The sequence below is a fragment of the Aquila chrysaetos genome, chromosome 26 (assembly GCF_900496995.4).
Source record: "Aquila chrysaetos chrysaetos chromosome 26, bAquChr1.4, whole genome shotgun sequence".
Taxonomy (NCBI): Eukaryota; Metazoa; Chordata; class Aves; order Accipitriformes; family Accipitridae; genus Aquila; species Aquila chrysaetos.
In genome coordinates, this window is record NC_044029.1 from 7775160 (window position 1) to 7793647 (window position 18488).

Here is an 18488-nt window from a genome sequence, read left to right on the forward strand (position 1 = left end):
GCTCTTTACTTTTCTGTATTGTTTGGTAACTTGCCTCGGCTGAAGCGTCTGTTTCCTCCCAAACTCTCATCCCTTTTCCCAAACTGCTGGGGTCTGTATATATCCATATGCTATGTCAGTGTTTGAAATAATCTCTCACTTTCTGTGGATCAAGGATCAATATGCCTTTCAAATTCTTTTTTAAAACCCACTTCTTTTGCCCATCCTTTTATTAGTGTTAATTTTGAGTGATCTGCCTACTAATATACCTCTTTTTTAACTTTCTGTATCTAGAATATAAATTTTAAAAGACATGATAATCTTTAAACCATTTATTTAGATCATGTGGAGCTAAACAATGGTAAGCCGTCCAAAAAAATGTACTTATGAGCAGTTTAAAACCTGAGCTCTACCCTCTGGATTTGTTAGCCTCATTCTGAGTTGAACCTTCCTTTCCCTCAGACCAGTTTTTACCTCCCTGCTGCCAGTCACAGCAAACATCCTGCCTGTCAGCCTTAAACATTTTATATGCAGTTTCAGGCTTTGAGTAAGACAGACAGTGAATCTTTCTGGGAGTATATCTGAGCCCCATGGAATACCCTATCCATTATAATTGTGCAGTACACTACCAACCGTAGCTCCAATGTATATCACAACCTAGGGTTTGGTTTTTTTCATCTTGTATAAGAAGACCACGATACATGCAAAATTTAATAATAACCATAGAAAAAATTTCCTTTTTTTTATTTTCTTTTTTTTTCCTTTTTTTTTTTTTTCCCAAAAGTGTTTCCTTTGCCACTTTGTAAAGAGGACTGAATGCAATCCTTGAGGCATCATGTGCAACCTTCCAGAAAGAAAAGCTGAAAAACAAGTTGGACAAGCAGTAAGAACTGCAAGTAAAGCAATTCAGTTATACAATGGTAGAATGGTATGTCACAAGGCTGAGGAATGAAATACCTGCTTCTGAGTGTCTTAGTCAAATCAGGGATTGCAATAAAGTTCACAAGGGGTTTAATAATCCAATCATGGGGGGTTTGTGTGTTATCTATGGATCTGTTGATACAATAAATGTGGTAGTAGATCTGCTCTACTGTACCTCCTGGAATACAGACTCTGCAGTGACAGGCAAAGCTATGCACCTGATTTGGAGATATAGTATAAAAATAATGCAGTTGCCATTTCTGACAGCCATCAGTTCCTCTGCAAAGAAGCAACTTTTCTTGAGTTGCTGGGGCACAGCACTCAAGCAGACCGAGATATAATACAAAGATGACCTTGTTGCTCCATCTCTATACATATATAGATACAAGCAGATTCACTGTATTGGTTAGGTAAGGCTAAGTCATTAACTCAGGTTGGCATAGTTAAGGGTAAAGGAACACCACAGGGCCTTTTAATGTATCTGTCTGAGGAGGAGGCAGATCAGGAAAGTAAACAATAATCTCTGAAAGCAAGTCAAAGCACAAATCCCTAGTATCGTCAGAAAGTGGTGAAGAACTAGAGTGGATTGAATATGAAATGGTTCACCACAGTGAGTGTGCAGGTATGTGGTCTGGAGAAATTATTGCAGGGCTGGCAAAAAAGTCTTTTACTCTGAAAAGAGGAAAATAAGGAAAAAATCTTGCTTTGTCTCATTTTTTCCTCTTGGAAACAGCTACATTGACATCAAAAGGGAAATATGTTTAAAAATTTTAACAGCTTTAAATTTCAATATTTTAATTTCATGTTTTGGTTTCAAGGACTTGGCTTGTTAAGAACAGACTCTTACTGGAAGGTCATTCAGGATTTGCTTTTTAAAACAATTTTTAAAATTCTTCTGAGTGTTGCAAATTCTGCAAGAGAAAACATCACATTATCATGTGAAAATCGGTCTTGGCCTTTACACAGCTTTCACACCTTTGCGGATCCTATAGAGAACAGCTACTTCACACTGTGAAGGTACGTCATTGCATTTTTTAGCTCACTGTCTTTTCATTGCTGTATCATTTTAGAAAGTCAAAAGAATTATAGTTTCATATTACTATGTAAAACTGCACATGTATATGTGTGATAGCAACACATACATGTGCATAGGGATCTGGGGTCTTAAGAGTTCTCTCTTAAGAGACTGAGGAAAATGATACGTCTCATTTAGAAAGGAAAAGATTTATAATTCATGCAGGTTTATTAATTACTACATTTAACTGCTTAATGCCAGCTTTATGAAACAAATTGCATTTATACCATCCTAATAGATACTTAATTGTGCATGAATAATGAAGGCATAAAATCTTCAAGCAAAGCTGTGACTTCAGAATTGAATTACGAATTGAAGCCTTTTTTTCAATATCAAAGTCTTAGTTTTCAGTAATGGTGACTCTTCTGCTCAAATGGTCTTAAAGAACATCAGGGGTCTCACTGCGGGAAGTTCTGAGAGTATTTTTCAAAAGGTGACTGACATCATCTGCAAAAAAGCTAAAATTTACCTTTTTCTCCTTGCAAATGTCACTTGTGTAGTGTTCCACAATGCCATGTTACAGATTGGAAACGGAGCTGCAAGAAGCAGCAGCTCTAGGAAGATGTAAGGAATTCTGCATGTATATATGTATGAGTCGGTGCACATTTTTAGCTAAAGGCTTACAGTATAAGTATGTCACATAGTACCTTCAGACAAACTGGTTGGCAGGAATAGGGTTAGGAGCAGGTTGAAGGCTGGCGAGTGCGCGTCCGCACTGCCATCTGGTGTTAGTGATGGCGTCACTGCCTCCTCCGTGACGCAAGGTCCCGCAGGGGCGCGCCCTACTTGGGGAGTCCTTCCCGTCGGGTGGTACGCACCCACCAACAGGTCTTATGAACAAAGAGACCTCACTGGAATGGTGTTTTGCTTTCAGCTGTTTGAAAGACTCTATCCATAAAACAGAAGTGTTGTCGTGACTTCGTGTGAAGCCGACACAAGCAACGCAAGGGGTTTCCTCCGAATGGTGGCCTTCTCTTTCTGTACATCAGCTTTCGTAATGACAGTCCTATGTTCCTCCAGTCTCACCTGCGTAATTCCCTCAATTTCTATTCCTAATCCAACTTAGTAACAATCTAATGAAAACTGCAATGGGGAAAACCTAATATAATATGACCAGCAAATATAGTTACAAGTCGCTTTCCTCACCCTTAGGGACTTCAGTCAGGCTGCTCAGAGCAAAGACGAGGGAACTGTGTAACACCACAGTCCAATCAGCAAATATGGCACATACAGTCATCCTGTGACTGAAAAAACATTTATTTATTTATTCCCAAGTTTTCCAAATAAAAAATTCAATAAGTGCAGCTGTAGTGCACCTCTACACCTGAAGCTGCCAGTGGCTGCAAGCACTCCGACCCAGACTACTTGGATATTCAATAGTCAGGCTAGTTCACACAATTATCTGAGAACTGTCAGTATTTAATCCATCCAGTGATCCTCTGATAAGTTTTAAAAAGAGTATTGCTTTGAAAATCAGTAGTTATACTGGGACAAAAAGAAAAACAAAAAAAGAAACAAAATGAAACCCAAACTGTATGTGTAACATGGTCTTTTCTAAAACAGGGGCAATCTTTCATTTCCACAGCAGCCTGCTGGAATCCACAGACACACAGCAACCACTGTGCTGTCACAGGTGGGGAAGGCAAGAGTTTGGAGATTCATGGCCCTGCCAGCTCCTTCCTGATGTTTATTTTCATTAGATATTAAGGAAAAGGAAATCATTGCTGTAACCTAAAAATAGCTACGTTGGGCTTTTTCAGCTTCAGGCTAATCAGCCCACTGCAATTCAGCCCACCCTCAAATAAATAGGGACAGAAATCTATATTGTTATTATTTTTTTTTTTTTTCTCCTTTGTGCAACATGTAAGTTGTTCTTACTCTCAGCCTAGGGATTTTAAAATCATTCTGTGTCCAGTTCCTCTTGAATCTATACAGACAAAACCTTGCAGTTAAATTTGCGTTACAAATACTTGATGTATTTACCTCCCTGTTCTCTAGAGTCTAATGGACTCACATTTTTTACTGTTAGATATATTTAATCAGTTTGGCAAAACAAATATAGATTGAATTCTGCACTTGGAAGGTTTTTTGTTATTAGGCCAGAAAATTTTCTATATGACATGACTTATCTTTTATGGAACTCTTAATTTGGCCTATTTTGCGTCAGTTTAGATGTTCGGTACTTTCAAAAATGAAGGTGTTTAAATGCAGGGTTTAGCCACTACACATGCAGTGCTATTTGCTACTTCACATAGGCTAGCTTTAAACTCTCCATTTTACATGACTTCTATATATTAAATTTGATAGAAAAATCAGACATTTTTATGGACAATAGCCAAAATACGTTTGTACTTAAACAAATGAGAACATAAATATTGAGCTTATAATCTACTTTTTAGTTAAGAATCTCTCAAGAGTTTGGGCAGTCTGATCTGGAGTCTGTTTCTTTAGTTTGTGGCCAGATCTTATTCAAAAACATGTAGTCCTTCACAGGTTAATGCTTATGATTTGGTAACGAAAAACAGCATTCATCTTGTTTTAAATAATGAAATGACTGAACTGAATATGTAACATTGTGATATGATTAGACAGTCCTCTTTCTTGATCTTGAATTGAACTACTGAGTGGCTTTCTGATCCTCTACGCCACCCTTATTTGACTGATTCATCTAATTGGGGCACTAGGGACTTCCCAGTGCTCTGCTTAGATGTGTCTGGTCTAAGGTAGACATCTGCCTCTCTCCTTCTGGAGAAAATGACGCCTCCAGTGAGAGTTTTTCCATCCTAGTACAGAGGTCTAAGGCTAAGGGATGCTGCACAGTCTTGCTACGGCCTTTGCACTGCAGGGAAGGTACATCATTTGTGCCTGGCAGTTCTGGCATCCAGAACACTCCTATTGGCAATGATACCGAGTCAGGCAATAGCTTCTTCCTTGCCCATTGGCCTGAGCTGTCTTTGGAAGGAGACACAGGTACACAGGTACATCATCTTTCACCATCACGTTGGGATCTGACAGTTATACATGGGAAACTGAACTGCTGATGCATTCCTGCCACAGTGACATCATAATTCCAGCCTAAAATGGGTAGGACAAAGTGTGCTTTTTTCTTTACTGACCAAAAAAAAAAAAAAAAAAAAAAAAAGGAAGCTTGAATTACAGTTAAGATTGTAAATTAAACTTGAAGATGACAATGTTTAAATGAAATTAATTCCACCTTAAAAGGTATAGTCTATGTGTGTTTGAAGGGATTTGATACATCTGAAGGTAAGTTCTTTTGCTATCGTGTTTATCAGATGGGCAGTTCTTGTAATACTGTGGTTTTCTTTCATAGGTGACGCTACCATATGCCTTTCTTCACATGAGACACAGCTTGAAATATTTTGATAAGATGAGATGCTTGCGGAAACGATCAGCAGTGTCATTCTTAGGAGTCCTTGTCATTTGCTTGCTGTTCATGAACTTGTACATTGAAGATGGGTATGTTTTGGTAAGTTTCTTAGATGGAAGAAATGGTCCTGGAACGACAGAACAAGACACATCCCTAGTTAAGCAGTAAAGTTCATAATTCCTGCAATTTCCCCTGTTAGTGTACCATTAACAGTGAGGTATCCTCAAAATGTGTCCTTTATGATGAAGCGATCTTATCGATGTATACTGCACACAGGGTGTGCCAGCAAGACCCAAACAGTCCCTTTCACAGAAGTAAATATGTCATTGTTTATTGGAAGTGTGGAAGATAATGAATGTAGCAAAACATGGAGATATCTCCATCAGGCACCTTCCTTTGACTCAAAACATCCGGTGTATTTTCCATACTTCTGGATTTCCCTCAATTTTAATGTTGTAAATTGCCTACATTTGAAATATTCATGTGAGCTAGGAGCTCCTTCTTCAGTCCGCACTGCAGATCTCACCTGTGAATACTGTATTACACAATATTATAGAAATACAATTATAGAAGAGAACTTACACTAATTCCATATATTTTAAGATCCTTGCATGAATAATTTCTTTTTAGTGCTTTCATTTTGTATTTTTCTCACTTTCTGTATCTCAGATTTGAGTCTGGTGGGTTCAGTGCTACAGCATTAATAATTAGACATAAATGATACCTAATGTAAGTTTATGACTGTGAAAAAGATTTACGGAAGGATTTGTGTTAGGAATTTCAACAAGTAAGCTACCAACAATGTAACGTAGCTCTACAGTTTATATGTAACCTATGGGTGTCTCGGTGCTGAACGCCAAGTAAGCCCTGAAGACTTGATTAATGGATTGAATTTCCAGTTCTTCAGAGGTTGGACTGGGCCCAGTAAAAGAACATGGTAGCTTAATAACTGGAGCTTGCAAATAGTAAAATGACTAAACTGAATATGTAACACTGTGATATGAATAGACAGTCCTCTTTCTTGATCTTGAATTGAACTACTGAGCGGCTTTCTGATCCTCTATGCCACCCTTTGTCTGATTCATCAAACTGGGACAGTATGGGCTTTCCAACATTCTGAAAGGTGAAGTCCGATCTCGGCTGGATCTGAAAAGAAACACCATAGTGTGAAAAAAGTGCAATACACAAGCAGTAAAATCTTTACATTAATTTATCAGAACCACGGATAGTGATTTTAATTTAAAATATTTCACTTATAACATTATAACTTTATTTATAACATTACTTATAACAATATTATAAATATTTACAATATTATTCAGACCACACTAGTACTTTTTACACCGTTGAAAAGATGGCCCATGCTTCTAGCATCTTACTCCATTACAGACATATTGCTTTCTCTAACAGTACTTGCACTAAGGTTTTGCACTATGTTTTATTTATTCATCATTTCTTGGTTGTGATTGAATTTGACATGGCTTATCACACGATTTTTTTTTCCAGTGGTATTTTCCTTGATGCTTCTTCTCCGTTCACTAATTGCTTCAAAGTCCCCCAGATGTTTCTGAAAGTGCTTTTATTATCACTGCTAATGGTGTTCCTCTTGGTTTGTTTTTGAAATCTTTTCCTCTCCTATTTGCCAGCTCCCCAGATGGCTCCATGTCTTATTCTTAATTTGCTCTTTTTTCCCCTTTTTTTAGAAATTCACTCTCTTTCATTGCTTCTCTCATCACAGTTCTGGCATGTTTGCATTCATGTAGCTCCCAGCCAAGTCTCTTGCCAAGTCTCTTGACAGTTCTCCCAGGTCTCTTGATACCTTTACGGTCCATCAAGTGTTTTTCAAATGTGTTAGGCTGTTGACTTTTTAGTTTATTTATTTATTTTTATTTTCAACTTTCCTGACCATGTCTGACAGCTCCGTTAACTTGTCTGGTGTGTTTTCTCTGCTGAGGTAAAAGCTGAGCAGTTTCAGTGTTGGCGGTGAGGAGAGATACACTTGGGGATAGCTTTCAAGGACAGCAGGCTAACCAGTTCCCTCCGGGGAATGGGAATCTGAAAGTCCTCGGAGCCCTGACGGCCCTCCGACTTTCTGATTGTAGCCAGTCTCCTGCTGGAGTATCTCCTGACGGTAGCTGATAGAGGAAGGCAACCCACCCTGAGTTTCTCTTCCCAGTCTCAGGCAGCAGGCTGTGCGAGGGGATGCAGGGCTGGTATCTCTTTCACCAGATGTAAGACCAGATGAGTGGCCTTTTTCGGGATCTTAGAATATCAAAGCAAGATTTGTTGCAGCAAATCTTAAGAAGGGAGAGGAGAACTTTTCCTTTTAGCTCAGAGGCTTTCACATGTCTGAAGAATCCCTTCACTGTTTTCTGCAGGGCATTTGCTGTGGAAATGGAAAATAAGCGCCCACCTGGGAAACTTGCTTAAGTACGTTTGATAGGAGGTATACAGTGCTGATGCATGTGTGTCAGCAGAGCAGTTTAAGGTGCTTCATCTGCAGCATGTGAACCACGTCTGATCAAATATTTTGAAGAATTAATATAACCAGAGATCACAATTTATGCAGTCATTTTTTTATACATATTCTGAGTTGTAGGTGGACTGTAAGTGAAGCATGCCTTCTGCACTTTTCTATGAATACTAATAATTATTTGGGGCACTGTGGAAACAATAGTACTATTGGAGCTGACACAGCATTCTTAGCAGAGCAGAGTATCTCTATAAAGAATGGAGAACTTCTGGCACCTCGTCCCATGGCACCCACAGGAATCTCCCAAGCTCCAGCAAACAGTGGAATGTAAGTTAGAGGTTAGTTACCAGATGAAAGCCAGAACCATCATAGAAAAAATTAGAGAAGACAGCTAAAGAGAGCTAATCAAGCTCTTCAGCTTCACTGACCTCTGCATAGTAGTCAGAGGTAGAAGAACCAGATTTTAAATTTTTGGAAAAATTCATATATTGATTTTGCTTTTCAGTCAAGAAAGGAATGAAACCAACAACAATTTATAAAAAATAAAGATTGTTAGCCACAAAAGGCATTTCTTACAGAGAAAAAAAAAAGAACATTTTTGTGGTCAGTTTAAATATTTTGCTTGTTAAAATCAAAACATTTTGTCCTGACATTCTCTTTTTCTAAACATTTTGAAACTTTTTATGTAGAAAAACCTCAGCAGAATGGCTTTCCACTCCAAAACCTTCTTATGAAACAAAAAATTTTGGTGCTCCATTCTGGAACCAATGACACATAATGTTTTGACATTAAAGAAAAGCTGGTTTTAAAAAAAGAAAGTTTTTGGACCAGCCCATTTTTTTTCCCATTTGACAGTTTTCATGGAAAATCTCCTGAAGTTTTGGTGCACTCTCTTCCTAGCCCATTGAGTTACATTTTAATCTGGAATCTGATCAACATAAACCTTCCGCTCATAACTTATGAGCAAATGCAAGGCAGCATAGCAGCACTAGAAAGAAATTACTGGAGAGACATTGCAGATCAAGAGAGCGTAACAGTGCAGGTAGATGCCCCTGGATGTCCGCCAAAGACCTTTTCTAAGCTCAGAAGTGGATTATTTACTACTTCTATGAAAGAAAAATAATGAACTCAAAATGAACCTAGGATCAGTTTACAGAAATATTTCTTTGTGCTATAAAATATCTTTGACACATTTTTTAACATTTATACCATTAAATATGAGTGCTGTTTACTGTTTCTGTGTTTGTTCTTGTTAGCAGCAGTACTATCACTGCACAATGCTCCCATTTAATGACAGATTAGTGTGTTAACATACTGTATCTATCAGAAGAAATGAATTCATTCATACTCTGGCCTCTTGTCAGACTAGAATCAAGCCATGTAAATTAAATAAGCATTGCTACCTTTAAATTCAGTCTCGTGACATGACAACTTGTTAGATATTTTCCCTTTTCTTAAGGACTAAGGAACAGCCCTGAGACCCAAGTAAGCTTATGGATAGGGCACTGCTGATGAAGCCGCTCCTTCCCTTGAGTGACTTTACTACGGCTAGGGAAGCCTCTTGGAAGAAAGAGAGAAGAGAAGGAGGCAGGAAGAGAAGGGATGGTGATAAATTTGCCTTTTTTCTATACCACCGAACAGAGCTCACCAACTCCAGAGAAAGCTTTGGCTGTCTGGATGATCACATGCATTTCCTCTTATCACAAATCTGAGCCGGAGCTACTCAGAGAAATGGCAAAATGAGCCAGATGCCAGGATCTAGTTTTGTCTTTCCTTTGCAACAGTTTTGGTGGGCTTTTTTAATCACTGAAAACATTTTCAAAAAATCTCCCCCACTTCTCCATCTATGAAAATTATCTCATCTGTTGCTGACTGATGCTTTCTTATCCCTATTTTGAATACCGCAGCATTTTTTGGCAATATTTTAGTGTTTGCAATCTTTCCAGAGTTTTTGTCCAAAATATTTTTGTTCTTTTCCTGTTACCATAATCTGAAGGGTTATGGTAGATTTTCTGTAGCCAAAAATGTATGATATTCAGTAATGGGTTTTTAAAAAAAATGAGGTGACATCTACATGCTTTCACGAAAGCTGACACTGAAAAATGTTATTCTTGGAAACCTGCCTGTCCGTGTTTCCTCTCTGGCTGGCATTCACAAATGTGTTTCTCTCTGTCTCTCTCCCTCTCCTATTCTTTTTGTTTTCTCACTAATAGGAAGGGGACAAGCAATTAATCAGAGAAACAGCCACGCACCAGCTCAACCCAGAGCGCTATGTTCACACTTTTAAAGATTTGTCTAATTTCTCAGGATCTATAAACATTTCCTATCGCTACCTAGCTGGCACGCCTTTGCCAAGGAAAAGTAAGTAACTGCAATCTGAATGTTATGAAATGAGGTGATTTAAAAATGGGTGAAATCCATATAGTCCCTGGGGTATTTCTAGGCAAGAGGGGCTGAGTTAAGCAGTGAGGATCTCAGAGAGCTAGTGGGACAGCTCGCTCGCTCGCTCGCTCTGCATAGGCAGTTCCTGGGCAGCTGCTCGGTCAGCCCTGGCAGTGACTGCCCGACAGCCTGGTCACCTTCTGACCACGTGCCTGACTTGTAGTCATCTTGCAGGCAGCCCCTGGGTGGTCTGTGCAAGCCGATTTTTGTGGATCTCCCCCCAGGCATGAGGGAGATGATTTAGAAAGCGGGAGCAAGGCAGGTGCTGGTGGTGCTCTGCAAACACCCTCTGAGACCGTACTGTCAGCCTCTGTCTGTATAACCAGTAAATCCAATCTAAGGTATGCTTGGGGTCACCTAGCTACACCCTTCAGATCCCCTGTTCTGCCAGTCCAGCAGCTGTGAATGGATGTCCTTGTTCCTTTAGCTGTGATAATGAGGGAGGCGAATTGCGCTATTATGGGGACAGTAAAGGAGGATTCTTCTCGCAGCCGTCTGCAGATGGACGATCTAGTTATTCTAACTTCAGGCAGGGTTCAAGACTTTCATCTTGAAGTGAAATATGGCCATACCTAGCTTTTAGACAGGTGTCCTTTGGGTTCCAAATCAATCATTTCACCAACAAAAACAAGGCTCAGAAGTCCAAGCACAGAAGGTAAAATAAAATCATCTGTGAGTTGTTGATCTTCATAGAAAGCTATAAAGTAAAGTTTGTTCAAATTAGATTTGAGAAATTTGGGGCTGTGTAGGCAGTGTAAATGGCTTCTGGGGGTTGTACTTCACTGTACAACTGCATTTTGAGCAGACTTAAGCCTCGAGGGAAACTCTGAATCACTTTATCAGAGCAGTCTTTTACAAACCGCAATATTTTAAAAAAGTTGGGGTGGGTTCAACTAAAGTATGCCCGTCAATTATAAAGTCTTAACATTTTTTACATCAGAAGTTACAAAAATGGAGGTATATTAGCAAATATCTGAAAAAAATGGTTTGGACTGCTGTAAAAAAATGCAGCGGCAGTAACTCCAAAACAGCAGAGATTAAAATTCTTCCCTTATAATTAAGATGCATCTCTCCCTAGAAAGATGTAACAGCATTAAAAATTATTTATACAAGCACAGGTATGTAGTAGTAAGTTCTCTTCTACTTTAAAATAGTATCTAAATGACTTCTTGCGAGAGAGAGTTCCCTGTAAGATGCTCAATGAGTCCTGAAAGAGGGTTAGGAGAACTATTAGCAAGCAAAAATTGGACAAATTCAGTTAAAAATGAACATGCAGAAAAAAATTATCCATGCAACATTCATAAAACTGTAAAGTTATGCATAAGTGTAACTAGTCTTGTAGAGTGCTTAAAATGGTAAGTTTGGCAATTTATAGCTCACGTTTTTGTGCTGCATTTCGTAGTTCCTTGCTTTAAAAATATTGTGCGAATCATATCCATAATCCCCTTTCTTTTAACAGATTTTACATCCTTATCATTGTCTATGTGGTTTCCTCTACCAGGCACATACATGCACATTGCTTTGGCTTTGGTCCACTACGTGCCGTTCCTTGCAGTTAACAAGTGAATGTTTAATGCAATAGTCTCCATATGTCTATTTGCCTGCAATATGATTCTTCTTTCATGAAAAGGCAATAAACGTCCTTTGTTGCATGCAGCTTCATAAGTTCACACCCCAAATTTCTCAGTCTTCACCATTCAAAAGGTTTATTTCATATAACCACAGCTCTGGAGGATAGCTTTGTGGCGAAATGATTTCCAACGTCAGATACTCAGGTTTTGTCTGAATTCTCTTTTGTACAGGGTATCTTACAATTGGGCTATCCTCTGTGAAACGGAAAAAGGGAAACTACTTGCTTGAGACCATCAAGTCCATATTTGAGCAGTCAAGTTATGAGGAACTCAAAGAAATCGCAGTGGTAGTGCAGCTGGCAGATTTTGACTCAGCCTGGTGTGAAGGGATGGTCCAGGATATTTCACAGAAATTTGCACATCACATAATTGCGGGCAGATTAATAGTTATTCACGTCCCTGAAGAGTATTACCCTGTACTGGATGGCCTCAAGAGAAATTACAATGACCCAGAGGACCGTGTGAAGTTTCGATCCAAACAAAATGTAGATTATGCTTTCCTTCTTAACTTCTGTGCTAATCTTTCTGACTACTATGTGATGTTAGAAGATGATGTTCGCTGCTCAAAGAATTTTTTGACTGCTGTTAAGAAAGTAATTACCTCACGAGAAGGATCCTACTGGGTGACTTTGGAATTCTCCAAACTGGGGTACATTGGAAAGCTTTACCATTCCCATGACCTCCCACGTCTGGCCCATTTTTTGTTGATGTTCTACCAAGAAATGCCTTGCGATTGGCTGCTCATCCACTTTCGTGGGCTGTTAGCTCAGAAGGAAGTGATACGTTTTAAGCCATCTCTTTTCCAGCATATGGGATACTACTCGTCTTACAAAGGAGCTGAAAACAAGCTAAAGGATGATGATTTTGAAGAGGAATCTTTTGATATCCCTGACAACCCACCTGCAAACTTGCACACCAACATGAATGTATTTGAAAACTATGAGGCAAGCAAGGCTTACAGCAGCATTGATGAGTACTTCTGGGGCAAAGCTCCTTCTACGGGAGACTTCTATGGGATTGTATTTGAAAAGCCCATTAAAATCAATAAAATTAAAGTTGTCACTGGAACTGAAGACCGGCAAAATGACATTTTGCATCATGGGGCCCTGGAAGTAGGAGAAAAGATTGTAGGGAGTAAAAAAGGGAGACAGTGTACTACTTACTTGAGACTAGGGGAATTCAAAAATGGGAATTTTGAAATAACAGATGTAGAGCACAAAGTTCTGTTTGATATTAACTGCATGAGAATACTTGTTACCAAAAGTCAAAAAGAATGGCTGATCATTAGGAGCATTAGCGTCTGGACTTCTCAAATGCCAAATCAATAAAGCAAAACCACCTGAGAAGGTACAGAGTGCATACAATCAGCTGGGTCCCAACTGCTGCCATTCCCCAGAAAAACTGACATTTCCAACTCTTCACTAGAGACACGGAAGATCTGGGGAAATCACAAAACAAGCAAAGCAATTTATTTTTTACTAGTTTGGCCAGGCAATATACAAACACTTATTTGTTGACACTTTTGAATTTTATAGGAAATGCAAAGTTCTCAAACCTCTCTTGAGATCTTGAACCCCTTTTTTATTATAATTTCTCTGTAAGAGAGATCTTCTGGACTAAACAGAACAAAACAAAACATCCTATAATTACCAAAAGGTTTAAAGCTATGACCAGTATGTTGTGAAAAGAAATTGGATTGCACCTTACGCACATATAAATTTAAAATGTTTTGGTAGTATGCGTTTGTACAATAGTTGGTGATGTGTTTCTTATAAAGGCAGTTGTGACAAGGAAATCTGTCCTGAAACTGGCAGTTTCATTCTGAGCACTGTAATAAAATAGTGTGGCTAATCATTGCAACTTCTTTTCAAAAGGGAATGTATGTAAAATTATAAATTTGACATGACAACTATGTAAAAAATAGATAATTGCATCTGTTATTCTGTCTCAACAAATATCCTTTGTTCTTTTTCCTGGGTCCTTTCACTGAAACGAGCACTACTTGGATTCTTTATTACTTAGGGGACCAATTTACTCTCCTTATTCGAACAAAATGCCTCACAGTAAGCAAGCATTCTGCTTGAGTACAGATGTCACTATCAAACCCAAGCACCTCAAGGGCAACACTGTTCTCTAAGACAGGCATCTTAACAGACCTCAGCTTCAACATTCCCTGTTCCTTTACAACACGCAGAGCTCCCCATGAGTTTGCACACAGCTGAATACTACAGCATGCTTTCCAAGGACTGTTATGGCTTCCATATCTACATGTCCAGTCCATGTATGATACAAACGTAAAGTGTACCAGTTAATCAATTGGAGGTGAACGTAATCACCAGTCTTTCCCAGATGATCTCTAGCCAATAGAGCAGATGCAAAAGGAAGAATCCTGATTCCATGAAAAATTAAAGTGTTTCTAAATTAGTTTTTCTTTTTTCTTCAGTTTTCTAATTATCATGTTAGTTTTGTAGACATCTTCCCACTGCCTCTGGTTATTCCTTGTAAGCTTATTTTGCCTAACTTTAGCCAATAAGCAGGAAAGTACCCTGAGTCCTCATGACTTCAGTGTCAACTCTGGACTTTTAGTGCAACACACAGGGAGGCTGTGGAGCTGTATGATTTATACTATATGCATACATTTGCATTAGCAGAATCTCCAGCCTCTCTCAAGTAGACGCACTAAGAAATCCATGAGTATCAAGTGTGACACAGATGAACACTGTATTGTCAGTCTCCTGAATACTGTGGTTATCATCGAACTGCATGTATGGGTTTTAGTGAAACCTGGAAGGCAAGGATTAAATTTCAAGAAAGCCTGCACTGACCAAGAGTGAACTAACTACTGTACTCAATACATCCAAACCTAACATGGCTATTTCAGAAAGGTAAATTATTCAAAAATCTACACAAAACAGCAATGGAATTGCTTTTCCTGGTTCATAAATCCTGATAAATTCAGGTCCAGGTTTGGCAAATCCCCCAATACAGAGGTAAGGTACATTTTAAAATAAATCTTCTGGTATATGCTTCTACATAATTCAGAAAAGCATCCTTTTCTCAAAGAAAGTCTTTGTTTCTTTGTTCCTTAATACACACCAAAACCTCTGTTCTTCATCTACATAGCTTCAGTAAAATAGATTAAAAGTGGCATACATGTTCAATCTGAAAAGGAAAATAACTTTTTTTTTTAAATGAAAAATACGTGCTAATTTCAAATGATTATAAATACTTATGAAGGACTTGCTTTTTAACAGTGATCTTCCATGACCACCAAATAATTAGTTGATAATTAGTCATTAATCAACACCAGGTTTTTTTCATGAACTGTCATTCTTCTATTTTTCCTTTCCTTGATCATTAAGTATTAGTGCCAAAACAAACATACCTGTGTTAACCAGGAACATTGCCTTTACTTTTATTCAGAAATGCAGTATGTCCAAACCAATCTTCTAAATTGGAATGGAAAATATACTTGGTCCCAAGGTTTAAAATGTTCTTGTAATCAAAACCATGCACAATATGAATAGCTAGTACAAATTAAATGCTCTCAACATAAGCCTGAAGTAATTTCAATGGTATTTTTTAATTAGGAGCTGAACAAAACTGCTTTCATTTTTAAAACAACAGTAGTAATGAATCTCATCTTCAATATCATGGCTTAGCAGTGAGAACTCTCATCTGGCTGTTACCAGACTGAGAGGGTCAAACCCACAAATGCCAAGTGAATGCCCTCAAAGGAAGCTTTCCTTGGGTGTGGATAGTGGTATGTGCTGGGAATGAGAGGCATGCACCACCCTTCCTGTTGAATTTGAGTTGATTTGGAAAAAATAATTAACAATACATTTATTCCAGGAGAGGCAAGTATGCAGTTCTATAAGCTAGTGTTTTGAGACTCACCTTAGTACATGGGTCCCAGCTCCTCCTTCACAGAATGCATATTTTATCCAACTCATTCACATGAAAAAGGTTGCCAAATTTTGAAAAAAAAAAAAAAAAAAAAAAACACCAAAAACTGGTTTTCAGACAGATTTCAGAAAGATGTATTTGAAGATACATTTTTTTCTTCATGTGCTAAGAAAAGTGATTGCCTTCTGAAGGGGAAATATTTAATCAGACATGGATATGTTCACTAATACTTCTCAAACTTTGAATTTTCTTTTTTTCGCTGATGAAGCAAAAGATTAGTAGCGTCACAAAGCTCCGTTCATTGTGTATACAGTTGGTTCTGTTGATGTGTATTTCCTGCGTTCATTTGTGGACTGAACATCAGTATTTTCATACCAAAATGCCAATACTGAAAATATTACACTGTGGTCTGCACACTGAGGGATCTGTTCTTCACTAACATACATGTATTGGTCCTACTGGCACTGTTTGGGATTCCTCGTTGTATAATGTCCTCGGGCCTTTTTTTCTTTTCTTAACTAAAAGCCAGTTTGTCATCTACCTTTCTTCACATAGTGTAATCCCTCTGACATAGAGAATTTTGGGGAAGTGAAATACTACTCACTGTGAATTAAAAGAAGAACTGAGCCCTTAGTTTAGTGCAGAATAAACAAAACCAGAAGCAGTAACTTTCAGGCAAAACAGTTTCAGCATATTTACTATATGTACTATGATAAAGATAATTCACTAAGGTGCAATATGAATGTGTTATTTTTAGATCAATGTTCAAACATGATGCTCTGTTTTACTCTCTGCTTAGTATTCTCTTGTGTTAGACACTAATGGTTTTGCTTTTATAAAGGGAAATGGGGAACTTGTTCATTATTGAATTATCAAAAGTTAAATAAACAGCAAACTATAACACCTTAGAAAATATTTCATCTGGAAAACTATTAAAGGAAAAAAAGCTATGGTTAACCATCTTAAAAACTGCAGATGCAATCAGCTTTCATTGTGAAGCATTTCAGAGATTCTGATGGAAATGATAGTTATTACTACTCTCGTTAAATTTGCAGTTCTGTTAGGCTACGTATCAATAAGTATTAAATTATGAGTAGTAAGGCAGATCATGTATCATGAGCTCAAGCAGGGTCATATCCTCAAATGGTACAGTATAGTGTTTTGCAAAACACAGGTGGAAAATTGAGATGTATTATAATGAAAACAAATTAAGTGATTTTGATGTCATATTCTATATACAAAGACAAATGAAGTGTCTCCACCACTCCATCAACTTGTCAGATAAAATAAAACGGGGGGCTTAATCCTTGTTCTTCTCTGCTTAGTCCTTGGAGATGAAAACTACAAAATTTCTACTCCTTTTTGTGGAAGCAGGATTGACCTATATATCACAAAAGACTGAAGATGTTGATTTTGTAAAATAACTATTTTTTTGATATACACAATAGTTGTCTTATCTTCTCCATTTTAGTTTTAGCCATCCAGGAAGGTTTTGGTATGAATTTTGGTATGTCCGGATGGCATTTTTCAAATTCTTGCCTCTTTTACTAGTTTTGTTGCAGCAAATACATTCTGTGACATCTAGGCATTCATGCCCTTTAACAGCACAGTCAGGCATGTAGACTAAGGCTCGATTGCTGCTTCTGCTGTAAATGGAGAGAAAGAGGAGCACGTCCAGGGTCATCTCAGCGTACAATGGTTGTCTAAGATGTGTTTCTCTCTACTGACTATGGTGGGAGGCTATGCAAAGGATTTGGCCTGAACGTTCATTTCCTAGATAATCAGGGATAGAGGAGATCTGTTTCTTTTGCATGATTACACATAATAGGTATAAATTTAGACAAAAACATATGATACATACAAACCTTTGCAGATAATTTCCTATCAGCAGCACCACTTTTCACAGCAGGCACGTTCAGTATCTTCTTCATAAATACTATCTTGCAATTTCAATGAAGGTAATTTGTTCGGCTTTAAAATAAGGAATATGAATCTCCACCTTGAATCTAAAGCATTATTTATTACATGTTAGTTTAACAATGAAATTAAGTACAGAGAAAGATTAATTACAATAACATCTCCGTAATAGTAGTTTGTTGTTAAATTGGCATAAAATTGAATTGGCATCTGGGCAGATACTAGTCTATTTTTCAGCCACATTTCTAGACGTTTTTCAACTGACATACTACCTACTACAAATTCTCAAATAAAATTCCACTTTGTCCTGACAGTTGTAAAATGGCTCTTAAAATTCCAAGTAGAACTTGAAAGTACTTTAAGTAGGGTTATATTGCTAATTAAACCCTTTGCCAGCCCTTTGCTGGGCTTATGTAAGAGTTTCACATTTAATGAGTAAAGCTGAACATCAAAAGCTGATGCTCATTTCCTCCGTTCAGCTGGTTAAATAGCTGCCTTCCCTCTTTCTTCCTATTTACTCATTAACATCGGTTTTGCTTTTGCCAGTTCAGGAAAACCTGCCTGGCAGCCGTGGAAATCTCAGGCTGTGAGTTCTCAGTCTCAGAGGTACTGTGTTTGTACTTCATGAAATGTTCCCGTTTCTTAACAGACAACTTACCATTTTTTGAAAACCAGCACAAGCACAGTGTTCAGTTTCTTGGGCTCTCTCGGTGTTATTAGAGTGGGTTTTCTTCCTAGATAACTGCATTGAGCAAA

The 18488-nt window shown here is 38.0% G+C and overlaps 1 protein-coding gene across 11 annotated transcripts in view; it reads left to right on the plus strand.

Moving 5' to 3' along the window:
• Positions 1-17127, plus strand: part of MGAT4C (MGAT4 family member C) — a 419270-nt gene extending 402143 nt beyond the window's left edge. For 10 of the 11 annotated variants that reach the window (XM_030003157.1, XM_030003158.1, XM_030003159.1 and 7 more), the window contains 3 exons: positions 5307-5462; positions 10050-10197; positions 12081-17127. In XM_030003157.1, the coding sequence (XP_029859017.1) occupies positions 5334-5462; positions 10050-10197; positions 12081-13237 (1434 nt within the window). In that variant the 5' untranslated portion in view covers positions 5307-5333 and the 3' untranslated portion in view covers positions 13238-17127. Of the gene's footprint in view, positions 1-1793; positions 1918-5306; positions 5463-10049; positions 10198-12080 lie in introns of those variants that run through there. The other variant, XM_030003163.2, reaches the window with a different exon arrangement.
• Positions 17128-18488: the final 1361 nt, after the last annotated feature.